Consider the following 14,920-nt stretch of genomic DNA (forward strand, 5'->3'; position numbering starts at 1 on the left):
ATGCCATTAATTCCCAAAGACTCAAAGCACAGCCTCTTTAAGAAGCCTCCATTTGGAAAAGATATTTAAGCAAAGCTGTGCTTGATGAAGTGAAATAGAATTAGCTGCTTCAGTGGCACAGGCTTCTCAGCTTCATTCTAAGGTAGGCTGGCTTGTTCGCTTCCAAGTGGAAAGAACTCAACAACAATAGATCACAGTTAACTGTGATCACGGCTCCGTGGAATTTCAGCTGGTGCCTGGGGTACACAGAGGTGCACTTACCATTCCCCAATCGGTCATCAACCTTTTGTACATTTGTTCCTAATCACAGGATACTGTTTCATCTTAATGAACTGTTTTCTTAGCATATTACGGTTGGTCATTTCAGCACATCTAATGGCCCATTTGGTAGGTTAAATTATAATTAGGGTCCCTTGGTTTTTATTTCCCAGCAAGGCCTGGAGGGGTTTGATAGCTTTCCCCTTCCCACTACTCATTTTCAAGGACAGAATCACTAAAAAAACAGAAGCACAGACATACCTGTTGCAGTCGATGTGGAGCAGGAGATGAGAGGCACTGACAGACAGCGCGACCTTATGCCACTGTCCATCTGCCAGCCGGTACGGAAGGGCCTCGGTCCTAGGCTTCCCATTATGCATATAGTGGTATCGGATCTCATCCCTCAGACCACTGCTCTCCAGTTCAAAATAGCTACATGTAAAAGAAACAGGAATTTGATTTTAGTTCTGGAACTCACAGTCATCAATCGTAGCTTCTTCACTACCACCTTTCTCAGCATCTGTAAGTAGCTACACATGGACACAAAGATTTGCCAACCAAAAATCAATTGTGCTGCATGGAATCCAATTCACCTACTGTTGGAGAACCTCACCATGACACATTGAGCCTCCTAAATGGAGAATGACTGATCCACTGTGAAGTGATCTCCACAAACTAATTACCTAAGCTTGGCACAGAGTCTCTTCCAATACTTAGAAGTACAGTTCAGAACACTCTATTGTCTAAAAAAAGGCTATTCATGTGGAATGGACTTAAGGATGCTTATTTTTATTACTGCCATATTTACATTTTCAAGAATTAAAGGAAAGCAAATCACATTGGGTATCAGGAACTGAAATAAATTGAGATAACTTTACTAAACACATTCCCCCCAAACAGCTTTAAGTGGACAATTCCTAGATAATGAGTAGGGAAGGGATGACTGAAGCTATTCACATGTGGGCCAGTATTCTAAATCATTGTGTCATGAAACATATAATTGAGTCTTTTCTTTCCCCAGATTGTGGTCACGTTTTCCAGATCCGTGAAAAACAGCACCACCGCGGCAGTCTGGACTTTTGTCATAAAATGCAGAAGTTTGGGACATTCCTCAGGCAGGCTTCAGGGCTGATACTTTGAGTGGCAGACCATTTAGTCTAAGCCTCCTCTGAAATGCGTCATCATTGTCATTACATCAGGCCTAATCTCACTGCCGGGCATGACACTACGCATTTAACATACTATCTAACTCATCACCCTACACACCTAGAAGGCTGATACTATCCCTTTTTAAATATTAAAAAACTGAGGTTCTGGAATTCATCTATCCAAACCACAATTTAAACGCAGATCTAAATTTGACAGCCCCCTTGCTTTCTACCAGCTTGCTGTCCATCTCAGAGGCACAATGACCAACTAGTAAAGGTAGCCTCAACTGGCATCCTCTCCCAGCAATTCATTTATACAAATGACTCAAGAATGACCTGCCTATGTAGGGAGGAGCTAGGTTCTATCCCTAGATTTGAAAGGATCAGTTTCTCTTCTAATCAGCTGAGTTGGCCTAACCCCATTAGCCAGACCTTAATTTCACCTAAAACACAAAAAGCATTTCTATGAGCCCTGGTAGGAATAGATCATGAAACTCAGCCTCTATTATGCAGGACTTCCAAGTCACGTGACAAAGAACAAATGCGTATTTCCTGCTTATCTTTCACAGGGATCCTCCCAAGAGAGCACTGCTGAGAAAGACCACTCTGACCTACCTCACGCTAGACAAAGAATCAGGCCCAAGGTCATAAACCGAGGTGGTTTCTTATACTACTGCAGCCAGCTCCTGGACTCAGGTACACACTTATTAGTAATATAATACATATTTTATAAGATTGCAAAATAGAAAATCCCTTAACACGGCAGATACTCATTTTAAGGGAATTCTCTAAATTGCTTCTAAGCAGCTAGAACATTGAAAGAATCAAAATCAGAGAATTTAAAAGGTCAGGAAGACCTTAGAGATTATCTGGTCATTCACTAATTTATTCAACATTTTGTTACTGAACACATGGTAAAGGGCTAAAAAAGGATTTAAAACATAGATCCTGTTCTCAAGATGCTTTGAGACTAGCAGAAAAGGACATAAAATGTGGCCCTAGTACAAAAAAGTCAGAAACAAATCGAAGACAAAGGAAGCTGTCATTTCATGTGCTAGGAATGGACCAGCTGCTTACGTAAATGTCATCTCATTTAATTTCTTCAAGGTAGATATTTTTTAATCCCTGTTTTACTGAGGAGTTCACTTGTGATTAGGGAAAGTACCTAATAGAAAAGGAAAGTTTCGGAATAGAAAGGCACCATGATTTTGTGTAAGAGACCTCACCAAGATCATCATAAGAAATCTCTGAATTATTTCATTTAGACCAATAAGCTACTGCTCCAGGAAGGGATAGGATCCTAAAAAGGATGTCAAAGACAATTAAAAATGCTCTTATAGATCACCTGATAGAATTAAAAAAAAAAAAAAAGACAAAGGGAAGCAAATATGTTTAACCAGATTCAATCACTATTCCTGGGGTTATGACTTCATTGAGCAGTTCTTGATAAGCATACCTTTTTTAAAAAAAATAATAATAAAATTATTTTTTATTGGTGTTCAATTTGCCAACACACAGAATAACACCCAGTGCTCATCCCGTCAAGTGCCCCCCTCAGTGCCCATCACCCATTCACCCCCCCCTCCCCTTCCACCACCCCTAGTTCGTTTCCCAGAGTTAGGACTCTTCATGTTCTGTCTCCCTTCCTGATATTTCCTGCTGAGCGAAATAAGTCAATCGGAGAAGGACAAACATTATATGGTCTCATTCATTTGGGGAATATAAATAATAGTGAAAGGGAACAGAAGGGAAAGGAGAAGAAATGGGTAGGAAAGATAAGCATACCTTTTAAAGATTACTCTACCAAGCACTGGATCCAGTGGTTACCTGGGGTAGTCTCAAACATACAGCTCAAAGAGAAGCAATCTGCCCTATTGTTAGGCAAAACGGATACCTAGGTCTTAGGGGAAAGTTTCTGACAGCATCATGCACGCATTCAAGAAGTGCTGTATTTCAAACTTAGATCAGGTCAAGATGAGGTTTTGGGGTTTTTTTTAAATACATCAGATAACTGCTGAAGTGGTCCTCGACATGGCAAGGACACTGCATGGCTAACTCTATCTGGGTGAGATGGTTTCATGCATGCTGGGAGGGGCATAAGGTAATATTTCCAGATCTTCAAAGCAACTTGGAGGCCTGATGACCCTTGGCTATCACCTGGAGGGAAGACTCATGATTTGCAGTGGAGCCTTGATATTCAAAGTATGGTCCTTGTTATCCACAGTGTGGTCCACACACCAGCATCACCACCACCTGAGGAAATTCAGACTGTGCGGCTTCAACCAAGATTACATGAGTCAGAATCTCCATTTTAGTAAGACCCCCCGGATGATTCATGTGCACATTAAAGTTTAAGCAGCACTATAGCTGAGTATAGCAGGTGTCGCTTTACTTCCTGGCCAGCTGGTTACGGTAAGGGAGGCAGCAGTTTGGATGCTATGAGCAAGCAAGAGCCCTGCCGTGCTGGCAGGGAGAAGGAGGGGACTGGAGGTGATCATATGAAGGAGAATCTAGTAAGCTCTCTGCCCCTGACCAGTCCTCCTCCTTTAGCCTCAAGTGCTTAGAGTTCAACTGTGGATTTGGGGAAGTGGTCAACTGTATGAGTGATAAAAATCACCAGCCAGACTTGTAAGCAGCACTTCTCCTTTAGCTTTGGGCTTCAGCCAAGTACTCAGCCAAGGAACTACCGTGGCTCCCAGAAAAGTCATCCTGTGAATATTTGAAAACAGCAATGACATTCACAACCGAGTGCCTTTTTCAGACCAAACAACCCTAGCATCTTCCTTATAACCCTGTACACCACCTAGTCAACAAAGGCCCTCCTGGACATTGATTCTCTGCCTTACTCCTCTTTCCACACCCTCCCCCATGTTGCTCACCATGCTCCAGCTATAGCGAAATAAATTGGTTTTCCCCTTCAACATAGCCTCTAGCAATACGGACCATCGGGGCTGTGCACCACCACGAGTATATCCTAATGCTCGCAAGGACCTTCCCATCATCTAACACTGCAAACCATTTCACACAAAATGTCATGAAGGTGAGCTTTCCCACCCTGTATTTATACAGCTAGATTTTTATTTTTAACTCACACCCTTGCTTGGAGACCCTATCCCACCATCAGCGTTCGTAAAGCCCATCACTGAGCATTATGAAAAGAGTCACTATGAAGTTTTACAATACTACCTGAATTTCATGCTATGTTGAAGAAAAAATTTAGGAAAAAACACAATTACTTAGATCTAGATCAGCCAAGTTATTTTTTTTTCAACTTTTTGTCCTTTTCCCCAAAACTTATTCTAAGGGATCCATTTTTTAGTTTATTAGACAAAAGGAATTAAGGATTTGAACTTCATACAGCTGTAAGTGGCAGGACTCGAACCCCAGTCTGGTACATGCTCTCAATAGCAACACTTCATTACTTTCTACTATGTAAGAGTCTTTAAATATATTACCACCTCTCGTTTTGCCAACAATCTTAAGTGGTAGATATTAAATTCACGTTTTAAGGTAAAAAACCGGGTTCAAATTGATCCAGTGCCTTGCCCAAAGTCATGTAACTCCTAAGACTTAAACCCACGTTTACTGAGTTCCGGGATTCACATTCTTCTCACTACATTGTATTCTTCTCCAGGTACAAGGATATGATCTCAAAGTCAGAGGGCAAGAGAATTCAGACTCCACCCCCAGCCTTGGTCCCCAAGATGCTCCCATCCTGGCAAAGAATGCTCCAGCAGACTCAAGTGCCAGCCCTCATTCCTCATGCCATGATAAAGTTCTCAGCATTTTTTTTTTAAATGCTGTGGGTTTCACACAGAATCTCATTTCCCCTCTTCTGGTTCTTTGCCTACTGCTGGTTAAGGAAGAGAAGCTGCCAAACATGCTAGGAAGCTATATGGTGTCCCACCTCCAGCCAAGAGTCTGAAGGACTGTGTGTACTTTTTTGGGGGGAAAAAAAGGCAATAGCATAATTTGGAGTAAAATCGCAAAGAACACTGGCCCAAGGTTACCATGACTTGATGTCAACCTTACAACCTGCTTCAAACCATGAGGTCTTTGGCAAACATATCCCTGCCCCTCTGTACTTCGGTTTCTCCTATCCATTAAATGATCAGATCTGAGCCTCAACACCCCAGCATTCCTTGGAGAAGCTTTAGGTTCTAACGCACAGGAAACAGACTAAGCACCAGAAAAGCTTCACTCTGTTGTATAATTTAGAGTTTCCCATAAGATTTCATTTAGATAAAAGAGATGCACTTCCAAAGATAGTCTAAAACCAGTTAACTAAGTAATCTTTAGGGTCCAGCTTATGTCTAGATTTTTGTAATTCATTTAATACTCTGAGAAGTATCCATGGTGATGAAGCTACTGCTAAGCTAAAAATAGAAGCGGCAGGAGACAGGAATACAGTCCTCTCCCATCTCGTGTAGGGCACACAACCCACATTACACGGTCCGGTTGTTTTGCCAATGGTATTTTCCCAAAAACTCTAATATTGTCTCCCACTTCACATGTTCCATAATGTAATCCTGATACTCTTCCAATTGAAAGGTTTGGATATGTCCCCTCCCCTGGATCTGGGAGGGCTTGTAAGTGCCTTAAGGGCAGAAGTAATGCTTGGTCACTTTCAAAGCTGAGCCTTCAAACCTCATGCAGTTTCCATCTTGTTTTCCAGAACACTTGAGCCTGAAGCCCTGACCCACTGTGGAAGAGGTCTAACCACCTGAGGCTGCCATGCTATGAGGAAGCCCAGACCACACTAGAAAGCTTCATGGAAGTGCTCTGGTTCAAAGCCCCAAACGGGATCCTACCCAACACCAGTATAAACACCAGATGCATAAACGGAAACACCTCCAGATGGTTTCCCTGGCTGTCCACTCTTCCCAGCTAAAGCCACGAACATTGTAGAATAGAGACAAGCTATCCCTCTGGACTCTGTCAAATTCCCGACCCACAGATTCTGCAAGCATATTAAGTTGGGGACAGTCTGTTACACATCAGTAGACTTTGGGACACTAACTTCTGCGTGCTGCTTTAGATCTTTCAGAACAAACTATAATTTAGGTATGCACCTATTAAGTGCCCAGGGTCGTTGGCCAGATGATCAAATCTCATTGTGCCAATTTTCTGCTTATAGTCCCCCAGATGATGCACTATCTTCTATCAAATATGGAATTCTGCTTGCCAAAAGCAGCATAGTATCAACAGATCACCATCTCTTAAAATGCCTATTTCTTAGAAGCTATTTAAAGGATTGAATACCAAAGAAATACGCTACTCTCTTTCTCAGTAATCCATTATGTCTCTTGTATCAGGTCCCAGTAGGTTGGCCTCAAATTCCATGCTTACTGAACTGGAAGTGGTCACCTCAGTGGTCCCTTTATAAATCTGCGATCCTCTATAGGCCGAAGTCTCCCACCCAGCCCGCAGAGCTCTCTGACCAAGTTAAGAAAAAACCTGATTTGCCTGAACAAACATCTATCGCTCCCAAATTCTACTTCCTCTACTCAGAGCAACACGAAGTAGTAGAAACAGTGGAAAATATGCGCCTAATATACAAGGGGCTTGGGAGTGTTCAATCTTTGCCTCAGGCATGGAACCCCTGCATAAACACCGACAAGGTGCACCATCTTCCTAAACCCCACTTTCATCTACTAGGAAAGAACATCTACTTCAAGGGTTTCTTCTCAGAAAAAAAAAAAAAAAAAAAAAAACATGATACCATGTTTGCAAGTTTCCTACAAAGTGCCTAGTGTCCACCAGGGATCAGGATTGCCCTTCTTCCCGCCTCCGAGGTTTGAAGCTGCTGAAAGGGTACACACATCCCGCCTTCCTCTCTTGTTTAGACTTGACCTGGTGATCTTATTTGCAATTGTAAACTTACCTATTAGTTCTGTACTCAACCCTCTCGGCAAACATCCAGCAAGATATTAACAGTGACAGTAATTACAAATTGCCTGCTATTGAAAATAAAACCTTCACTGTTAAATGTAAAAACAAGCTTCTTTATTCCTACTCAGAACAGTTCCACTGCAGTCTTTAAAAGCATGGGAGGAGCTGCGCTGTTCTTACTGAGTTAAGGGCTGGCTCCTACCTTTCTCACATACTAAGTGGCAGGAGAAAAGACACACAATCTTGCAAAGTTGGGAAATTTCTTTTCCCAATTAAAAAAAATTTAAGATAAAAGAAAACAATGAGCTAGTTGATGTAAAGAAGAAGGCAATGTTAGTTTTTTTTTTTTTTAAACTACAGAGGACTTTAAAATACAGTCGAAGTATTAAATAAAGAAGCCCAAGGCAAGGAGCTAGAAACACACAACTACATCTTATCTGAAGCCTACAGTATAGCTCCTTGTCTCCAGGAACTCAAGAGATGTCGGACTATCAAGAACTAGGAAAAAGGATCCAAAGTAGTTGTAGTTCTGGCAAACATATATATAACACTTTCTAAACTTTTAAGTTTTCTTAAAGGAATATTATTCCCAAACAAAAAATATAAAGAGTCTTCACTTTTCTTAACTATTGAAGTTTTAAGTTTTTAATTTAAATTTTTTATTTCCACGGTTCAAAAAAATTTCTCTTTATTAAACAGTACCCAATGTATCTCATAGGCAACTACTATTATCCCTGTCATGTATAAAAAGTTTTGGTGTTTTGGGTTTTAATTTTTAGAGGATAGTTTCAAATTGCAAAAAAAATAAAAATAAAAAAATAGAGTTCTCATGTATGCCTTATCTGATTTCTTCCTACTAACATCTCACATCTATATGGTACATTTCTCACAGTAAATGAACCAATATGAATACACTATTATCCAAAATCAACACTTCAGTTAGATTGCTTTAGTTTTCACCTAATATCCTTTTGTATTCTGCAATCTTATCCAGAAGAGGACATCAGATTCAATCGACAGGTCTCGTTAAATACCTTTTAGTGGTGACGGTTTGGACTTTGTTTTTCAGAACCTTGAAAATTGAAGATTACTAATGAGGAATTTTATAGAATTTCCCCCAAATGTGATTTGTCTGGTGTCGTCTCATGTTTAGATTTGGGTTGCAGGAGGGCGCCTGGGTGGCTCAGCAGTTGAGTGTCTGCCTTTGGCTCAGGGCATGATCCTGGAGTCCCGGGATCGAGTCCCACATCAGGCTCCCTGCATGGAGCCTGCTTCTCGCTTTGCCTAGGTCTCTACCTCTCTCATGAATAAGTAAAATCTTTAAAAAATAGATTTGGGTTGTAGATTTGGGGAATGAAGTATAATTCTCATGACATATCAAAAAAGAAATTATCAGCATGGCTTACTTTTTTTATACACAGAACTTCCTCCTTATCCTGCTGCTTCATTAAAAGTATATAAATGTGCAACATATTTTTGTGCATGGATTTTGTATCCTGTAACCTTACTGAATTCAATGATCAGTTCTAGTAGTTTTTAGTCAAGTCTTCACAATTTTCTATAGATAGTATATGATGTGAAAATAGCAAAAGTTTTACCTTCTTTATCAATTTAGATGCCTTTTTATTTTTCCTTATGTGATTATTCCTCAAAAAAATTAAAGTTACCATATGATCCAGTAATTCCAGTACTGAGTACTTACCCAAAGGGGAAAAAACACTTATTTGAAAAGATATATGCATCTCTATATTTATTACAGTACTTACTATAGCCAAGATATGGACACTTGAGTTGCCTCCACATATTAATGGAGAAAGACCTAGTGTATATGTACGCAGTAGAATATGACTCAGCCACAGAAGAGTGAAATCTTGCCATTTGCAACAACATGGATGGACCTAGACGGTATTATGCTACCTGAAGTTAGAAAAACAAATACCATATTATTGCCCTCATGTGGAATTTAAGAAAATGAAGACAGATCAAAAAAAGTAGACTTTTTATTAGAGTTCAGTTTGCCAACATATAGCATAACACCCAGTGCTCATCCCATCAAGTGCCCCCCTCAGTGCCCATCACCCAGTCACCCCCACCCCCCACCCACCTCCCTTTCTATCACCCCTTGTTCGTTTCCCAGAGTTAGGAGTAAAAAAAAAAAAAAAAAAAAAAAAAAGTAGACTTTTAATTATAGAGAACTGATGGTTACCAGAGGGACAGTGGGTAGGAAATGGGTGAAATAGAGGATTAAGAGTACATTACCTTGATCAACACTGAGAAACGTACAGAATTGTTGAATCTTTATACTATACACCTGAAACTAATAACAATTATACTTGATTTTAAAAATTGGAGAAGGTGAGAAAGGTGCTTCAGGAAGGGGATATACAAAGAAGAGGAAAAGGAAGTGCGTTTAGCACTTAGGTAACCGAAAAGAACAGGAATGGATAGCACTGAGGAGGTGTGTAAGCAGAGCGCAGAGGAGTTGGGAAACAACCAAAAGTTCAAATGGCGCTGGATTCCAAGAACCCATCTCTGACATTTGGCCTTCACCTTGCACCCTAGCTGTTCTCAAACCATTTTCTGTTGGGACAAATAGGTGATTTCACAGGCATGGAAGACTCCAACAGGTGTCCATTTCTGATACATTACCCCTAATCCCAGTCCTTTCTCCCTCCTGTCAAAGCACTTCAGATCAGTGGCTCTAACGTACCCTGAATCCACTCCAATGCATTAGTGTACTTTTTAACATAAATGAATCACAAATTTTTATCTCCAGTGTAGGCCTGTCTACTGAGCTTTATACTTGAATAGCTAACTGTCCATTCAACTCCACTTTGATCTTTCAAATTTAGTGAACTCAAGATATAACTTTCCTCCCAAACATGGTCCTCAGCTACTATAACCTACATCAAAATGAAAGCATGATAGGTGAGCACAGTCTTCAATACTCCTCTCTCCTGTGCCTGATGTACAACCCACGGTCAAGTCATATGGCTTCCACTCCTGGGTACTCTATTTCTCACCTCCTCCACTGCTACCCTCCTTATCTAAGCCACCATCACCTCTTACTAGCAACTGTATAGCCTTACAACTAGTCTACTTAAATCCACTCTGTTACCTTCCAATCCATTCTACCGCCAAAGTCATTTTTTAAAAAACAAAAATCCAACCCCTTCTAATCACCCCCCCAACACCCTAAAGTTACAAAAATCAGTAATTTCATGGCTATGGAGCTTAGGACTAGAATTCTTCAACAATGCTCTGGCCCCTGCCCACCTGTGTCCAGTTTCCACTTGTGCACTCTCCATACCACCTTCTTTCATGTCTTTGAACATACCCTCTTCCCTCCCAACCAAGACACAGCACTTATACATTCTACCTTGTATCCAGAAGCCTTATTTTCTTTACCTAGATAACTTCTACTCATCCTTCTCTTATCACCTTGTAGGCCACCTAACCAAGAGGACTTCACTGATATTCACATTTCCCACCATTCCCCAGGATTTTTCATGGGACTATATTCTATCACAGTACTTGTTTCTAAATAAGCATTTTTTTAATATTAGTCTTTTCCACTGAATTAAAAGTCTTATGAACATACTGACCATGTCTGGTTTTGCTCATCACTGTATCTTCAGAGTCTACCATAGATCCTAGCATATAAGACTTAATATTTTTGGAATACATTAATAACTGGTTTTTATTAACAGTAATAAATCATGTACGGGACATCTCACGCCTGATTGTGATAGATCAAACAGCTTTAACACTGAAGTAGAGAATCACTGTTGTAGAAAACAAGTCTCCCAAAGTAATTCAATAAAAGCACCGTTTAATTAATGATTTTATAATAGCTAGTATTTATCAAGTTCTTACCACATACCAGCTTCACACTTTATTTACAATATTTCAGTGAATTTTTTCTAACAATCTAACGAATGGGGAACTATTATCTTCATTTAACAAGAAATAAACTCACATCGAAGTAACACGATCAAAGACAAAGCTAGAACCATGATGTCTGAGCCGGATTCCAATAACAAAACAATGAGAATCAAAAGAGATTCATCTGATCTGTCTTATAACTGAAACAATCACAGGAGTCACTGGGAAGGCTGATGTCATGGGCAAAGAATTGCACTGCACAAGGCCAGCTAGCCCTCTGGGTTAGAAACAGATACTTGAACAGGCCCAGGTAAGAACCTTCCTTTGTCTCAGGTGTTGGTGGCTTTAAATACTGAAGGCTGAGAGTGACTTTCACAGGAAACATAGTCTAGTGATCTAACTGCTTCTGTTATCAAGAATTGAGCTTTCAATATAGTGAGGTATGTTGCACGTAACATGCTCACAATGGGATTTTTAAGAACTCAGTAGAATCACCAATGGATCAATGAAGCAATCAAAGATCAAAAAAATATATTAAGATAAATGAAAACACAATGGTCCTAAATCTTTGGGAAACAGTGAAAGTAGTTCTAAAGAGGGAAATATACAGTAATATTGGCCTACCTTAAGAAATAAGGACAAGCTCCAATAATCTAAACTTAGACCTAAAGAACTAGAAAAAGCCCCCCAAAGTTAGAAAAAGGTCAGAGCAGAAATAAATGACAGAGATTTAATAGAAAAAAAAATAAAACCAAGAGCTGCATCTTTGAAAAGATAAAATTGATAAACCCTTAGCCAGGCTCAAAAAGAGGAAGGACCCAAAAAAAAAAAAAAATCAGAAACAAGAGAAAACAGACAACATAGAAATATAAAGCATTATAAGAGACCACTACAAAAAATACACCAATGAATAAGACAACCTAAAAGAAATGGACAAATTCCTAGAAATATATAACCTTCCAAAACCAAACCAGGAGAAACAGAAAATCTGATCAATTGCAAGTAACAAAATTGAACAGTATTCAAAAAACTTCTGAAAAACTAAAAGTCCAGAACCAGATGGATGTACTGGTGAATTCTACAAAACCTTCAAAGAATTAACACTTACTCGGACAGCCTGGTTGGCTCAGCGGTTTAGCGCAGCCATCAGCCCAGGGCGTGATCCTGGGGTCCTGGGATGGAGTCCTGTGTTGGGCTCCCTGCATGGAGCCTGCTTCTCCCTCTGCCTATGTCTCTGCTGCGCCCCGCCCCCCTGCCATTTCTCATTAATAAATAAATAACATCTTTTAAAAAAAAAGTTAACACTTATTCTTCTCAAACTATTCTGAAAAATAAAAGAGGAAGAAAAGATTCTAAACACATTCTACAAGGCCAGGATTACCCCAATCCTAAAACCAGAAACATCACCAAGAAGAACTACAGGCCAATATCCCTAATAAACATGAGACATAAAAATCCTCAAAAAATATTAGCAAACTACATACAGCAATATACTAAAAAGATCAAGTGGAGATGTGTTTGGGAGACACAAAGACAGTTCAGTATTTTCAGAAGGAGTGTGACATACCACATCGATAAAACAAAGGATAATCACAATCATCTTAATAGATGCAGAATATACACCAGAGAAAATTAAACATTCATTCATGATTAAAAACTCAACAAGGTTGGGTTAGAGGAAATACACCTCAACATAATAGAAGCCATTTATGAAAAACCCATAGCTAACATCATACTCAGTGAAAAACAGAGCTTTTCCTCTAAGATCAGGAACAAGAATATAAGAATGTCTACTCTTGCCACTTTTGTTCAGTGTAGTACTGAAAAATCTCAGCCATAACAATCGAACAAGAAACACGAGGCACCCTTATTGGTAAAGCAGTTAAACTGTCACTATCTGCAGATGACATGACGCTATGCTAGAAAATCCTAAAGACTCCACCAAAAAGTAACTAGAATAAATGAATTCAGTAAAGTTTCAGGATACAAAACTAGCCAGATACCAGTAGTGCTTCTATACACCAATAACCAAGTAAAGGACAAAACAATTCCATTTAAAATTGCACCCAAAGATACCTAGAAACAGAACTAACCAAGGAAATAAGAGACCTGTGCTAAAAAGACCTGAAAATTAGCAAAAGAAACTAAAAATGATGGGAAGAAATGGAAAGATATTCCATGCTCATGGAAGAATTGGTATCATTAAGATGTCCAGACAACCCAAAGCAATCTACAGCTTTAAGACAAGCCCTATCAAAACCCCAACAGCATTTTTTACAGAGTTGAAACAAGTAATCCTAAAATTTGCATGGAACCACGAAAGACCATTTGTAACATCATGCACAAAAATAGTGGATTAAAGACCTAAAGGCCTGAAGCCATGAAACTCGTAAAAGAAAACACAGGCAGCAATCTCTTGGCCCTTGGCCTTAGAAACATATTTATGGATAGAGCTTTTCAGACAAGAAAAACAAAAGCAAAATAAACTACTGGAACTGCATAAAAATAAAGAGCTTTTGCAGAGCAAAGGAAACCAAGAAAACAAAAAGGCAACCTAGTGAATGGTAGTGTGTTTTGTTAATCCTGGTCTCCCCACTAGACTGTAAATTCCATGGACACACAGACCATGTCTTTGTAATTTCAGAGCTAACCATAGAAGCTGGAATATGGCAGAAACTTATGCAAGGACACTCACAAACCTCTGGTTCTTATTAATAGTAATGCGCTGCGTGTGGCACACCTCACAGATAATGATGTATCAAACTGCTTTGACACTGTAGTTGAGAATCACTAATGTAGAAGAAAAAAGTTTCTTAGGAAAGGGATTCTGGCAATACTGAAATGGTTGACATTTGAGGTTTTTTTTAATATAAAATAAGTAAGTTTATTAACTTAGAGGATGGAAAATACAGAGGTAGTCACAGTTTTGGATTTATCAAGTATCTACTGCTTTTGGTCTGCCTCTCTGTTTTGCCATCCAATGTGTTGTGTTCAACCCAAAGCTGGCTTTCTTCGAAGACCTAAAGAGGCTTCCAAAAGTAGCTGAGCTATTTGCTTTCTTGAAAATGCCCAAGGAGAATGAATGCTTTCTTCATCCATTAAGTGATCTCAGCTAAGTGTCAATCTTCTTGGCCAATAGAATGCCGTGTGCTGGTAGTCTGTACGTCAACTATACTCAAATGTTACATTAGTTTCCGGGTGCACCACTTAATGATTCAACAAGTTTATACAACGAGCTACGTTTACAAGAGTAGCTACCGTCTCTCCCCAATAATTGCTATCATATCTGTTACTTAAGCTGTGTGCTTTGCTCCCATAACTTACTCATCCCATAACTGGAAGCCTGTATCTCCCACTCTCCTTCACCCATTTTGCCCAACTCCCCATCCTCCCTCCCCCTCCCTCTGGCAACCACCACTTTGTTCCATCTTTAAGAAGGATTATTTTGCTTGTTCATTTTTAAAATCCCACTTAGGAGTAAAAGAGGGTATTTTTCTCAGACTTCTGTCATTTAACCTAATACTCTCTAGGTCCATCCACTTTGTCTCAAACAGCATAATCTCCTTTATGGCTGCATAATTCCACTGTACATGTATACACACTACACCTTATCTATTCATCTATTGATGGACACACAGGTTGCTTCCAGATCTTGGCTACTGTAAATAATGCTGCAATAAACACAGGGGTGCCCATCTCTTTTTGGATTAGTGGTTTTGTTTTCTTTGGGTAAATAT

General features: G+C 39.6%; 1 protein-coding gene across 2 annotated transcripts in view; it reads right to left on the bottom strand.

Annotated features, from left to right (window-relative positions):
• Nucleotides 1–14,920, bottom strand: part of NELL1 (neural EGFL like 1) — an 805,991-nt gene that overhangs the window by 681,841 nt on the left and 109,230 nt on the right. For both annotated transcript variants that reach the window (XM_072725392.1, XM_072725393.1), the window contains exon 4: nt 520–690. In XM_072725392.1, the coding sequence (XP_072581493.1) occupies nt 520–690 (171 nt within the window). The remainder of the gene's footprint in view (nt 1–519; nt 691–14,920) is intronic.

This window comes from Vulpes vulpes, chromosome 11, assembly GCF_048418805.1.
Source record: "Vulpes vulpes isolate BD-2025 chromosome 11, VulVul3, whole genome shotgun sequence".
Classification (NCBI taxonomy): domain Eukaryota; kingdom Metazoa; phylum Chordata; class Mammalia; order Carnivora; family Canidae; genus Vulpes; species Vulpes vulpes.